Source organism: Calidris pugnax, unplaced genomic scaffold (assembly GCF_001431845.1).
Source record: "Calidris pugnax isolate Ruff unplaced genomic scaffold, ASM143184v1 scaffold42, whole genome shotgun sequence".
Classification (NCBI taxonomy): domain Eukaryota; kingdom Metazoa; phylum Chordata; class Aves; order Charadriiformes; family Scolopacidae; genus Calidris; species Calidris pugnax.
Window position 1 is genome coordinate 77,679 of NW_015090920.1, and position 13,687 is coordinate 91,365.

General features: G+C 46.4%; 1 protein-coding gene across 3 annotated transcripts in view; it reads right to left on the reverse strand.

The window, feature by feature from the left end:
* AFF1 (AF4/FMR2 family member 1) overlaps positions 1-13,687 on the reverse strand; it is an 88,314-nt gene that overhangs the window by 11,409 nt on the left and 63,218 nt on the right. The window contains exons 6-13 of one of the 3 annotated variants that reach the window (XM_014949883.1): positions 13,587-13,623; positions 13,180-13,231; positions 8,121-8,175; positions 7,963-8,000; positions 6,395-6,551; positions 4,208-4,413; positions 2,791-3,487; positions 1,073-1,170 (exon numbers count right to left, since the gene is read on the reverse strand). In XM_014949883.1, the coding sequence (XP_014805369.1) occupies positions 1,073-1,170; positions 2,791-3,487; positions 4,208-4,413; positions 6,395-6,551; positions 7,963-8,000; positions 8,121-8,175; positions 13,180-13,231; positions 13,587-13,623 (1,340 nt within the window). Of the gene's footprint in view, positions 1-1,072; positions 1,171-2,790; positions 3,488-4,082; positions 4,414-6,394; positions 6,552-7,962; positions 8,001-8,120; positions 8,176-13,179; positions 13,232-13,586; positions 13,624-13,687 lie in introns of all 3 variants that reach the window. The other 2 variants (XM_014949882.1, XM_014949884.1) reach the window with 2 other exon arrangements.

Consider the following 13,687-nt stretch of genomic DNA (forward strand, 5'->3'; position numbering starts at 1 on the left):
CTCTCCCCAGTATGGTAGAAGATACCTTCTACGGTCAGAGATACTCATCCTGACACTTGATCCTCTGTGTGCTTTGACACAACTACACTGAGTTGTTCCTTAAAGACTTGCCAGCTCAACTAGATCACACTTATAACGTTGAGGGCATTCAAGTGAGAGAGACTTAAAATGGAGAGGCTTTATAATGGCAGAGGCTATCGCATTTAATAATACAGTGGCATATCAGATTTCTGATCATCTGCAGTTAGGATTACAAGGGAACTCTGGCTCCTCTAAGCAGCACCAAAAAACTCCAAACCTTGTCTCGCTACTGCTCATTTGCACCTGTTTTATTCAGCTTCTCTAAGTTTCCAAGAAAACACTGTGCAGTGAATCCCAACTCATAGATTGCAACATCAGAAGAGGAGGAAATTAAGTTCAACCCACTGCGAAGAGTGAAGCGTGACATTGCAGGTCTTGGGTCACTCTGCTGTCCACAGAACAGTCCTCTCCCCTCTTCCACAACCCCCTTTCCCCACGGTGCACTCAGTCCCTACTCACTGCACACATGCTCCCCAGCTTCACTCCCTTGGGATGGCTTCTGAGAGGGCTATTGCACACAGAGCACAGCTGCATCCCCTCACCTCATCCACAGCCCGCTCCCTCCAAAAACGCATCCTACCCTTCCCCCTCTGAAAGCCAGAACATGGCTAAAAGGGTGCTCATTTTCACAGAGAAAAAGCGAGAAACGTACCCCAGAAATAAAGCCCTTCCATTCCTACCCCAGCTGAAATACACCTTCACCCAACTAGATGCTAGCCCCACCTCCGTGTTCTCAGCTGGGAGAAGACAGGACCCACCCAGCACAGACCCTGTGTGCACCAGCAGCCAGCCACTAAGTGCTATGCAAAGCCTGTGACCAGGGACAGCAAAAGCAGCTGACGGAGCAGACGGTATCAACATTCACACAGGGCTTTTTTCCTTCATCAGGACCTGTCCAGTTAAGGGCAGGAGATACAATTCTTCACATTAACTTTTTTAAGGAAGACTCACGTTTATGCATTTTTCTGCCATCCCACCATTGTATACTCACTTCGATTTATCGGAGTCTTTGTTAGCCGAAGACTGCAAAGATTTTGTTTCTTTTCCTGATTTCATTTTCTTCCTATCAATCTCCTTCTCCATTTCCCTCTAGAACAGGAAGAAAGGCGGGAGAGAGAAAATCACTCAGGTTTTGAAAGTTGTGGTAAAGTACAGAGCAAAACAGCTAAGTTTGATTGATTCTGATTAAAAAAAGATAAGATATTGGAACTGACAAAGTGGGAACCCAGAGCAGAGCTGATAGAGATTTCAGGGTCAGTGACAAGTATCCTAAAGTGACATTTTATCTACCTTTGTTTCGATAGATGAATTATTTTGTAGTGTCAGGGAATGAACTGCTAAACTCTTGCTGCCAGTAGTGACCATAATGAAGGCACTTCCACTGCTGAAAATCAGCATCTCATCTGTTTTGGGTTTTTCTCCTACTCAGCAGGAATCGTACAGAAATATATTCAGATTCCTATTGGCAAAGTCACAAACCTCAACCACTTGTGTTTTGCGATGCGCCTTATCACAGAGAAGGAAAAAAATTGCATCCCCAGGAGAATTAGATGACTCAGACTCCCCAGATGTGTGTGTGGGGGGGTGTTTGGTTTTATTAACAAGGATCTGATAGAGGTGAAATTTTAAACAGTTACTTAAATTCGCTGCCATTGTCTTCCAGAAGGAAGAGAGGTAAAAAAATAACACATTTTAATGGCACTCCACAGATCTTAACAAAACAAAGAGTGCAAATCACCAGCTCGCCAGAATGAAAAACTTCAGAATGATTTCCTACAAACCAAGCAAAAGTAACAGAAAAGACGCTTTTCAGCCAGTGTCACCCACAGTGGGCCTGGTGGCAGCCAGAAGCATTCCTGGACTTTCTGGCTCTCTCCCAAGGGGATATCGGGGTTTATGTCCCTGTGACGGAGCTCAGCGGGTTGTGCTCGTCACAGACCACCTCTGGCAGTGTGCTCAGGCCAAGGCTGCAGCACCTACATCATGTCCTTCAGCTGTTTCTCAGGTGGAGCTCCACACTGCCACCGAAGATGTCTGAGAGCTGTACCCGGCCTAACGGCTGCCATGAAGCCTGCGCCTCCCCGGACACTGATGTATGCTGACAGAATACAGACGGCGAGGCTCTGAGGTGGGCTTTCCTGCAATCAGTCGCTCAGACGGCAAAGGAAGACCTGTCTAAGTTCAAAGAGCTCCTCTCTTGGCTCTTTGAGACAACAGCAGAAGCGACAGATTTACTGCCCTTTCTCCCGCTGCCCTGCAAGAGGGGCACTGCTGGGGTCTCTCCAAGTTTCTTCACCGTTTCCCTGCTCTTCTCAATTCTCCCCCACAACTACGGGAAGCTCAGAAAACGACAAGACTGAAAGAAACCCGCGCGGGAGCCAAGCTCATTCCCCCACACATGCTAAGCCACCTGCTCCATGAGGAGAACCACACAGGTGTCCAGGCACTGAGATGTCCACAGCCAACACCCATGGGCCATGAGGCCTGCAGCCACCTCTCTGTGCAGCTGAACCAGCTGGCTGAAGGATAGTCACAGTCCCCTCTGGGAGTCAGCTTTCCAAAACCACTTGGGAGCTACTGCCACCTCAGGGAAATCAAGGGCTGGCTAGCACCACAGCAGCTCCAGGGAAATGAATTCTCCACGTGGGTGTTTCAAACACCACCTCGGTCCTCGTACAAACCCAACCCACCTCCACCTCTACCTCTCACCTTCCTCTTCCGAAGGGACTTGTCAGGAGCGTCTGTGGTTTTCCTCTCCAGATCCTGCTTCCTTGCACCAGGGAGCTCCTTGGCCTCTGCTCTCTTCTGATGGCTGCCTTTTCCAGGGGGCTGCGGGACTCTGGACAGGAGAGGGAGGTCTATTTTCACCATGAGGGACTGAGGCACAGGGGGGTCCGTCACTGGCGAGAGCAACGTCTTCTCCCTCATAGGCAAGGGAAGTTTCTCCTTGTGAAAGTCCTCTCTGGCCACAACAGCAGGCCTGTGGCTGCTAGTCCTGGTGGGGGTTGTGCCCTGGCTTTGAGGAAGGGGACTGAGAGCGAGATGCTCCTGGGCACCGCCAAGCAAAACCTCTCTCCTGAGCTTGGGGTCCAACAAGGGTTTGGCATGGCTCTGGTGGGAGCTCTTGTGCTTTCTGTTCTCAGGGGGCTCTTGCAGTGCCGCCTTCGCGTCGCCTCTGTCGCTGGATTTTGGCTTCACTTTCCTTTTGACTTTTGGCTTGTCTCGGGAAGACTGGTCTCTGACCTCCAAAGGAGCAGGGTCACTCTCCACCTTCAGGCCTCCCTTGGGCCCTGGGGCCTTGCTGGGTCTTTTGATGCCCACAGTCTGCCTGGGGGAGGGCTCCTCAGCACGCACAGGAGACTGCTGGCTTGGGAGGTTGGTTGGGAGATAAGTGTCCTGAGGAGGCCTGGCCGCTCGGCCAGAGGGAGAGCCGTGATTTTTAGGCACAGCTGCTTTTTGCTTTGCAATGGGATTATGAAATCAAAATATTGATTTATTTTTTTTCTACTTTGAAAACTGCTTCCCACATCAGTATCAACTCATCTTGTATGATTTGGAGGCAAGCTCCATGCTGCTCCAGACCGATGTCGTGAGAACACTCTATTTCAAGAGCTTGCAGAGACACAGATCATGCTGTGAGAAATGACTCGGGGATTTTGCTTCAGCCATGTTGTGTGTTGTAGCCATTTTTGTGGAAAAGGGGGGGTGTTATATATGTGGAGTTAGTTGCTGGGGGAATGGGGTGTGCTGTGACAGGCTAAGAGTGTACACGCTGAAGTACCAGAGCAATGGGAAAAGGGGACAGGGAACCAGGTCCCTGAGGAGAAGGCTTAAAATGCCTGAACTCTTGTAACAGGTGTGCTCTTTCTTGAGAGTCACACAACAGCTAACTCAATCATTTTGTTTTCATTAATGCATCTTTGCTTCAAAGACTTTGTCCTCTTCACACTCTGTCCGTGAGCAAGCCTTTCTCACAATCTGGGGGCTAGTCCAGGACCAGCACTCGTGCCCTGGGGCCTTGCTGGGTCTTTTGATGCCCACAGTCTGCCTGGGGGAGGGCTCCTCAGCACGCACAGGAGACTGCTGGCTTGGGAGGTTGGTTGGGAGATAAGTGTCCTGAGGAGGCCTGGCCGCTCGGCCAGTGCTCTTATGATGAGGCTCCCTCGACTCAGCATGCTGGTGGAAGGAATTGCTGCTGATGTCCTGATCCTTGTCCTCCTCGCATCCATCCGTGTGGGCGATTTCGCCAAGACTTTCTGTTGGCACTGCTGGTGGGTTCACCTTGGTTAGCCAGTTGTCAAGCTGCCACTTATTAGAAGTTGGTGGGTCAGGCTGCAGACAAAAAGAGAAAGGAAGGATGCAAGACTGATGCCTTTGTGGCCTATTTCCATCCTAGCACAGCCTACCAGAACCCAGTAAAATTTCCCCTTACTGTTAAAAGAAAGAGCTTGAAAGTGACAGATCACAAGACAGTGGCCATGCTCTAGTGTGTGCACATCAACACTAACTTCAGAAACACAGACCTCGTTTTGGCACAGGATCAGTCAAATATGTTGCACAGCACTCCTGGATCTCTGCTAGCCCTACCTTTCACTCAGCAAGAGACCAGTCTACCTGAAAGCTTCATCTTGGTTTGCCCCTAACCAACAGTGTGACACAACCAGACAATATATAAAAAAAGCAGCAACTGTACAAATGGATTAGGTGCTGTCCTTGCAATGCTTTTGGAAAGTTATTTGCACACAGCACTGCCTTAAAAAATGGACCAGGAGCATTGCCAGCTATCACATCTCATTGAAGTCTGACAACTAACCCTAAAAAACAAAACAGAAGTGCAAATCAGGGGCATGTTCAGAAAATACCATGTATGTGTCAGCATAACTCACTAAAAAAACATGGCCAAAAGACCAAAACTTTGGGCTATAATATAGGTAACTACCAGACAGTGGCACACTCAGATCCTTTTTTAGCACCTTCTGCCGTTGGTTATCTTCTTTGTGACCCACACCATCGCATGGGTTTTCATCAAGTTTTCCAAACACAAAGGAGAGTAAGAGGAATTATTGCCTCTAGGTCTTAAAGCCTGTGTTCTGCATGTCAAGAACTGGCTGTAAACAAATGGGCCACGTGTGCTAACTTGCTCCTTGAGCACCACAGACAAACAGTCTGCTGAATAAAAAAGGATAAAATGGTCAATGGCAAATAGCTAGGACTTCTCTAGAGTGAGAAGGATCTTACAATCTAGTATTTTCAGAACAAAGCAGGCAGGATTTGGTAAAAGAGAAGTATAACATCTGTTTCCTTCCAAAGACACCCACAGTACAGAAGGCAAAGTCTGTAACTGAACCGCTGGAGGGTAAAGCGTATTAGATGTGAGATGAAAAGATATGACTTCTCAAAGCTAGTTTTCTGCACATAAAATTCTACCTGTTCATGTGCTTCTAAGGTAAAAGAAAGGAAAGCTAGGGCTGGGGGAGAGGGGGAGAACTAAATTACAAGGTCTCTGGGCTTTGTGAGAGTACCTCAAAACTGTCAGCTACTTGGTTTACATCAGCTGTGCTCTGTAGGATATAACCACACACTTCCCACTGGCCTGAGAGTGTTTTGCAAGCTGGAAGAACTGTCTGAAACCATGGGACATGAGAACTACTGCAGCTTAATTTTAAAAAATGCATGGTCTCAATTACGAAACTTTAAGGCACCGACTTCCGTCTGTCTGTTTTTCCCAAATAACAGCCTCAGAAATGCCAGTGCAGCACTGTGCGAGCCAAATGCAACAGAAGCAAGTCTAAGCACATTCCAGCCCTTCCTGCTGGCCTGATCACTTGAACTGCGCTCTGGGAGAAGCTGAATCTGTCACTAAGGCACAGGAACTGCAGGAAGGCAGCGGCTCCTTCGTAACATATGAGGAAACTGGTCTCACCCTGAAGCAGCCCACAGCCTCGGCACCCAGCAAAGCTGCAGGGGCAGAGGTGGGCCCAAACACCCCACACAAGCTGTGCTTCTCATCTGCGCCTTGCTTGTGTCTCCCCAGGGAAGACACTAATCCCTCCAGGAGTGCTAACAATGATGCCAAAGGAGAAAGGGGAACACTTCAAGCTGAGGCATGGAGAAGTCTAAGGATGCTGTAACTCCAGGTTATTTCACTGACAAACTCTAGAAGGGAAGCAAAGGGCAGGAAAAGTCTGATGTGAAGAGGACATCTGAACGATGACAGTATTTCAGGTGTCCTGTCCTGACTGCACCGAGACAGCAGAGAGTCTGAGGCAAGAGGCTGTACTAAGCAGCCTGTACATTTTATTTTACTATTCACCTCAGGCGCTGATGCTCTTGGAGGGTCGTTTGCTTCACTGTCACTCGAGTTGCTCTCTGTCCCCGAGTCTGAAGAGCTGTCTGAGTCACTGGTGCTCCCTGACTCCGGGCTGCTGGAATGCGCTGATGCCACACTCTTGGGCTGGGACTGTAGGGCACTGTAAGGCGACCATGAGATAAAATTAGAAAGCACCATGGGTGAAGGTTACTTATTGTATGGACATGGCAGGATTCACAAATAAAACTGAAACCCCATGTTTTGGCACTGAGAGGAGCGGGGAGAAGGCCAAGGGAATACATTGCCATACGCAAAAGAGAAAGCACGGGAATAAAAGGCCTCTAGAAATAATAAAACCTTCAACCCAGTGGGACAAATACGTAAGCAGGGCATTGCTGCTACAATAGGAAGCTGCCTTTAGCCAAGCAAAATTTAAAAAGCAACCAAAACTGACAAGTGCTCTTCTGAAAGCTCCAACCTTCAACAGAACCATTGCCAATAAACAGAAACACACATTCCAGGATGGATTCTTTTTTTTGTATTCTCCCCCGCACATTTTCCCTTCACCTGTGTTACTTGGTCAAGGTGCTGTAACTGTTTCCTTAACAGTCACCTCAAGCAGCAGCTTTTTTTGCAACACCCTCCCCTACTCAGAAGTGTTTTCCTCCAGCACTGACAATAGGAGTGGATAGAACTGAGGCAGAGCCATGACTTTTAGGCATAGCTGCTTTTTGCTTTGCAATGGGCTCATGAAATCAAAATGTTGATTTTTTTTTCCTCCCCCCCCACTTTGAAAACTGCTTCCCATGTCAGTATCAACACATCTTGTATGACTTGGAGGCAAGCTCCGTGCTGACCCAGACCAATGTCCTGAGAACACTATTTCAAGAGCTTGCAGAGACACAGATCATGCCAAGAACTGGCACGCCCTTCTGCCAGTCTGACTTTGTAGGCCATTACCCTCTGCTTGAAGAACAGAGATATCAAGCCAAAAATGTGTGCCCCTGCTCCCAGAGGAAAAATTCCAGTATTCTCCACCTTTCTTCTGCTAACGCTGGCACATGGCTGTTCAGTCTACCTTGGACATTGCTGCTGACTATCAACACATGGCAGGAACTGCTTACAATCGCTGCCTTATCAGGAGAAGCTGAAACAGCCTCCAAGGGTCTACCTAACCCTCTTCTCTTCTTCACCCACTTCCGGGCTTCCTTCTGAACTAAAACTGGACTCATGCCTCACCCATTGCTGCTGCAACTGAAAATCCCACCCCATCACCTCCACTGGGCTCTAAGTACACACCAGTGGAGTGGAAGAGGAGAAAAGCAGGGACAGTTGGGGAAATAAAATTGTGGTTCATAGGCAAAATCCAGAATGACTGGATGACACATTTCTAATTGGAGCTTTCCCTAAAACCCCACACAAGCCAATTTTCAACAGCAGCTTCAGGCCTCCACACACCAAAGCCTGCTTCTGCAAGAGAGACTGGCATTACCCGTCTCCCCTACGTACAAAAAGGAGGTTTGTTTTCCTCCTTCTTTGGTCTAGCTAGTGGTTTGGGAACAAACCTGTACCTTGGAGGAGCAAGTGAGGCTGGTGCCTTTTCAGCAACCTGTTTTGTTCACAAAAACAAAGAGAGGGGGAGGAAAGGTTAGCTTAAGGAACTCAGGACAACGCGTGATGATTTAAAGGGATGTCTGTGTGCCTAGTGTGTAAAACATCTAAAACTGACTTGGTCGTCACCACTCTCTTCACTATCACTGAGCTGCAGGTCGTCCTGGAGCATTCTGAAAGACAACCAGAAGATAAATATCAGCCAAGGCAGACACATTTTCAAGCAGCAGACACTGACAAAGACACTGCTGGTTTGCGCTTGCCCAAACAAACCAACCTCCCATATCCTTTTTGATCATCTGGCACACTCAGTCTGCTAAACCCTGGCGTTACCTGACAGAATGATAAAATGATCATACAGTACCTAAGCATTTTACTGTGCTTTCCAACTGATCTGAGGACACTTTGCAATGGAGGTCACTATCACTGGCTGCTGCCTACAGACAACAGAGACGAAGCTCTGTGAGTGGAATGCTCCTCAACAATGGTTACCTACAGCCAAAATGGTTACCTAGGACACTAACACAACAAGGCGGTGTGGAAGAAGTCTGATTCTTGCACAGCGAGAAACTAGCACACCGTTAGCCTGCACTGGTTCCCCAGGGGACAGAAAGCATCAGCTTTGCACCGCAAGCTGTGCATGTTCACGGCACTCTCAGGGCCTGCAAGTATTTCTTCTGTCACAGAGGCTCTCTTTTTGCTGCTGATGTTTCTTATCACACATACAGAAGTAAATGCCAAAGTCAAGCCTATCTCCTATTTCTTCTCTACACAATGAACTTTATGCTCCTGCACATCTCAGCGGTACCCATAACATCAAGCAGTTCAGGCACTCAAAGCAGTATTACTATTGCTAAAGTAGAGAGCAGGCTGCCTTCAAATGTTCCCAAAAGCCTAGTGTACTCCTCTGCCCGCCGGTGGGAACTTCTGCTTGCCATTTCAATGCATTACTGAGGGCCTCAAAAGGCTGGAAGGGAAAGACATGTGGGGACGGACACAAAGTTCTCCCAGATTGGTATACCCAATGGAATCCCTCTTTGAAAAACATTCAGGCATCCCAAAAAGGATTTGGAAAGGAGACAGGCAAAACTCTTGCTATTCAAAAGCAGAGCAAATCAAACCCTGAAACTAGCTGGAGACAGACTCCTCAGCCTAGGGAATTATACCAGGGTCATTCCAAAAAGGCGATAAAAAGCTTAGGAACCAACACAGGGATTTTAATCAATCAGGTCAAAACTCTTTTTATTTCAACCTCATTTCAAACGAAGGGCGCTCTGTCAGAAGTTTCTCTCATGCCCAAATAAGAAAAATAAGCCTCCAACCCCTCATGACAACACCTTTTATAGCATGAAAACAAATATGAAAGATCCCTAGTGAACCACATCACCCTGGAAAAGTGGGGAGAGACTTGGTGTTTCTGATGCTTGTTTGGAGAAGGAAAACCACACAAACCTTCACACTCTTTCACCCCTTCATTGCTAATGATGAACAAAGCCAAAAAGATTTACGGCTCAGTGGGTCACCTCTAATGATCCTGAGCAATTTGCGTGAATGAATCCGTGACAACAGAGGGGTAAAAAATCGTGAGTAAAGAAGTGGTTCCCTTATTTGAATACTATCTCCACTACCTAGACAAATTGTTTTACACTCACACCAAAGCAGTTGACATGCATGGAGACACCTTCATTGAAACTGAAATACTTTCATCGCTTACAAGCTGAAGCTGGCAATGGTCTCACAACAAAAACCAATTCCACAAACCAGGAGTGACAAATCTGCTCTTTCCTGGAGCAGGACAGCATGAAGGAACCCCAAAGGTCTCCTTTGTCTGCCAGTACAGAGCCAACCCCTCCTGCACAGGTCCCTGCAGTCCCCGAGCACCTCTCTCTGATGCAGAAGAGGCTCTGGGTGCCACAGGGGCTGGCTCTGATCACACTGGGGAAGACCTACGTGCTTGCTTTGTTCAGGCAGTTTGACTCTGCCATTCCCCTGTGACTGCACTCCTCCCCCTCCCAGCCTCCACTGCTTCATTTCCTCACACACCTTCTGGGTGGAAGTAACCTCTCGCCTCTTCTTTTAGAGTAAACACTGAAGGGAAGTGCCATGAGACACCACCTTGGAAAACGAGGCCCCTGCCTTTCCCTACAGAAGGCAAATGGCACGCAGGCGGCAGCAACCCTGCAAATGCCAACTCTGCCCATGGGCTAGAGCCGAAGCTCGCTGCCTGTCCGCTGAGACACAGAAAGGAAAAAAGAATAGCAACAATACAGCCTCTCCCCACACTGCTGAGCAGTTTGCCCAAACATCTAGTGGCATTTCAATGAATGGTTTTTTTTCCAAGCTCTTAGGGGAAGTAATCCTTCAAAGGTGATCATGAACAAACATCCAGAGATGCTAGTAAGTTCTGAAAGGGTTTTCTTTTTTCAGTTGTGTTTTGCTGTAAGAATTGTGGACTACAGATGCTTTTCCTTTAGAGGTAAGACCATAATGCAAGGAAACTGTACCTAGATCTTCTTTTAGATCTGATCTAGCTGTTTGCAATAGAAAGGACTGCCTTTTTCACTTGAGCTGCTGGTAAATAAAATGAATCAGCATAAAAGAACATTGCAAGTACTTAAGTTCAATTGAGGATCAAGGAAGGAGGAACATTAAAGCGAGTCCTGCTTCTGCAAGGACAGACAAAACCAGTTTCCCCAAAACAAAGTTTCAACAAATTGTTAAATAGCCTAGTTAAAGAGAATAAATTTGCTTTTAAAAAAAATGAATGCTTTAATTAGCTCAGGAGTTAACAGATGCCAAGTTTTAATTTGCAGGACCTGTTCATTTGCAGCTTATACACACACACCATCAATCTCCCTGTAATGCCATTTTAAAGAGCTCTTTTAGCAAGAAGCAGCACTAAAATTAGTATCACTCGCCAAACAGCCCCCCTGTAAGCCCAGGCTGGTCCACCTCTGCCACCAGGTTGAAGAGACATCACCAAGAACAAGCTTGGCATCTCCCCTTTTGAAAGAATGGCTCCTTCCATCCCAAGACAGCCAGGTGCTGGCTTTGGGGCTGCAGTCGAGGATGAAAGCCATGTGGGAAACCCTTGCATGGCCTGTAAAGCTGAATGCTGCATTTGGGCACACGGACGCACCGCGATTTCAACTTCTAATCAAACAGCACAAACGCTGCTTGTTTTCAGCTGGCTCCACTTGGTAACGCCAGCTACCTCTGGACAGCTGAGCTCTCAGACAGTAACCGGTGCTTTGAGTAGCAAAGAAAACAAGCCCTGTTGTGCAAATGAAAACAAAAACAAAGCAAAAAAGAAGGGATGCGGGAGTCCAAGGGAAAGATGGAGAGGAAGTCCTTGAGCAAATCTCGCCTGACTCCCGTTTGGACATAAACCTCCTGCTTCAGCTGCCTTTGTGGGCTGAGGGTCCGCCTGTCCCCGGTAGATGAGTGCTGGCTCTGAAGCGCCCACGAGGACACCGAGCAGAGAGGGGATGTTGACTAAGCACAGAGCTACCTACTGCGCCACATCTACAACTCTGGGCCTTTGGGCTAAGAAAGCAGTATTTCCAGATTCTTGTCTACAGTAAAGGTCTCTTCTGTCTCTGCCACCTGGAAAAGTGACTCAAGTGCTCAAGGGATTTTTACAAGCAGCTGAGAAGAGCTGAAATGAAGATGATGCCGGTAGGGTAGCTGAGGAGGAAGGCAGAGCCTGAAGCAGTTGAAACTAGCATTTTCAATAGTGAAATGAAAATTCCCAGAAATTGTTCAGGAGGAGCAAGCTGGGGTGGAAGGAGGAGGAAGGAAATAAAGAATGGATTAAGGGAGGAGTTGACTGCTCAGCAAGACACTATCCCACATTCCCAGCCAGAGAGGGCTCCTCTGCATGATGCTGGAATGGTATGAAAAGGGTTATTTGGCAGATCTTACAGAGCTCGAGTGCAAAATTCTACAATCTCAACCAAGAGGGAGAGATGCTCTTCCTCTTAATTGTGACAAGGAGAACAAGCTGAGAAAGCTTTGTAGTCTGTAGTTTGCAGCCTCCCCTGGAACATGAGTAATCATGGAGTAACAGGAGATCTTTATATATCCCATGAACGGACAGGCATTCAGTGGTTCAGCATTTGCCTCGCACACGGTCCCCTCAGCCTTCCAGACACAGAACGATTTCTATTTGTGACTCAGGGCTATCAATGCTGCCATCTGGTGAGGTTAATCCTGAAAGACTAACATCAGCACCCACAAAACTACTTTCAAGCAATTTCTGTAGTTAACCTAATAAACAGATAATCACTTTCACCTATTAGGACAGTACCAAGTTATTTTACCCACCAACTTAAACTTTTCTAGTGGAGAAAATAATTTATCGGTTGGCACTGTTTCCTAGCCTCCTAAAACTTTTGTAGTGATTGTGCATAAACATCTTACACTGAAACTCCTCACTGAAATTCTAAGATGCTTTCTTCTAAGAGGAAACATGACACGATAGGGAAAAGAATAACTATATGGAGAAAAGTAGAAATATAGAAATACTATTAAGAAAAGCTACCGAAATCTCATCTTCACCCCACTTTGCAACAAGTTAACATTATGAGAATATAAATTGAGGTTTTTAGAAAACCACAGTAGAGTTTTTGTTTGCTTCCTTGCTTTTCAAAATAAAAATTAAAAGTACAACAACACTTTTTAGAAAACTGGTCCTTGGACAATTGCAGGAACTTCCATCATATGACTGCTTTAAAATTTCACCCCTAGTTTTCACAGTTTTGGTAGATGTAGCTTTACTAGCCCTCACAGGCTTCAAACCAATACGCAGAATAGGTCGGATTCATTGTGCATCCCTTACAATTTGGGTCAGCTGAATACATCATCAGTAGTTTGAGTAGCGCTAAGTGTGACAAGATGTTAAGTAGCCACAGATCAAAAAGAGGAAAAAAAAAAAAATCTGGTACATGAAGAGTTGGGTTTTTTCCTTATGTTTTGGTGTGTTTTGTTTTTAACACAATTGTTATAAGAATGAAACAGGAATGTTTCTGCAAATTCCCTGCATCGAAATTTCCTGAGAAAAATCGGGCTGATAGAGCCTTAATCTTTGGAGTCATCAAGTAAAGCATACTGTAATTCATTCCAGGTTCTTTTAAGCAACTGCACAGTAGAGATGGGAAATCAGTCTGGTTACTTACGATGTTCTTGGTTGAGAAAAAGGCAACGTTTTTGAAGGTGCATCATACTGTTCTGTAAATCAAAAATTAATCAGTTGGTTTTATTTGCCTCACTTGTAGCGTATTTTTCCCTAAGGTCTCTGAGCATCAGATCAGAAAGTCACTTTCTTGCAGGACGTAATTGTTCACCAAACAAAATGGGGCTTCCTAACGAATTACTGTTTGTTCTCTACTGAACTGGTGCTCAAATTTCTAGGTAATGAGTGTATACAATCTCTTAAGCATTTTATAAATTCAACAAAGCACAGGAAATCGTGCTCCTTAATCAATGTAAACATCTGATGCTCTCTTCAACGTATAACACACAACACACAACCCTATCTGTCAATACACACCTAACAGTGTGTTTTCTTGGCATTTCCACTTACTGTGATTCTGGGCTACAGATCCAACATGGTGCGATCCCTAGAAAGAAAGGACAAAGTGCAAATTGAGAAGAAAATGAATCAGCTCTCTCTTAACAGCAGCA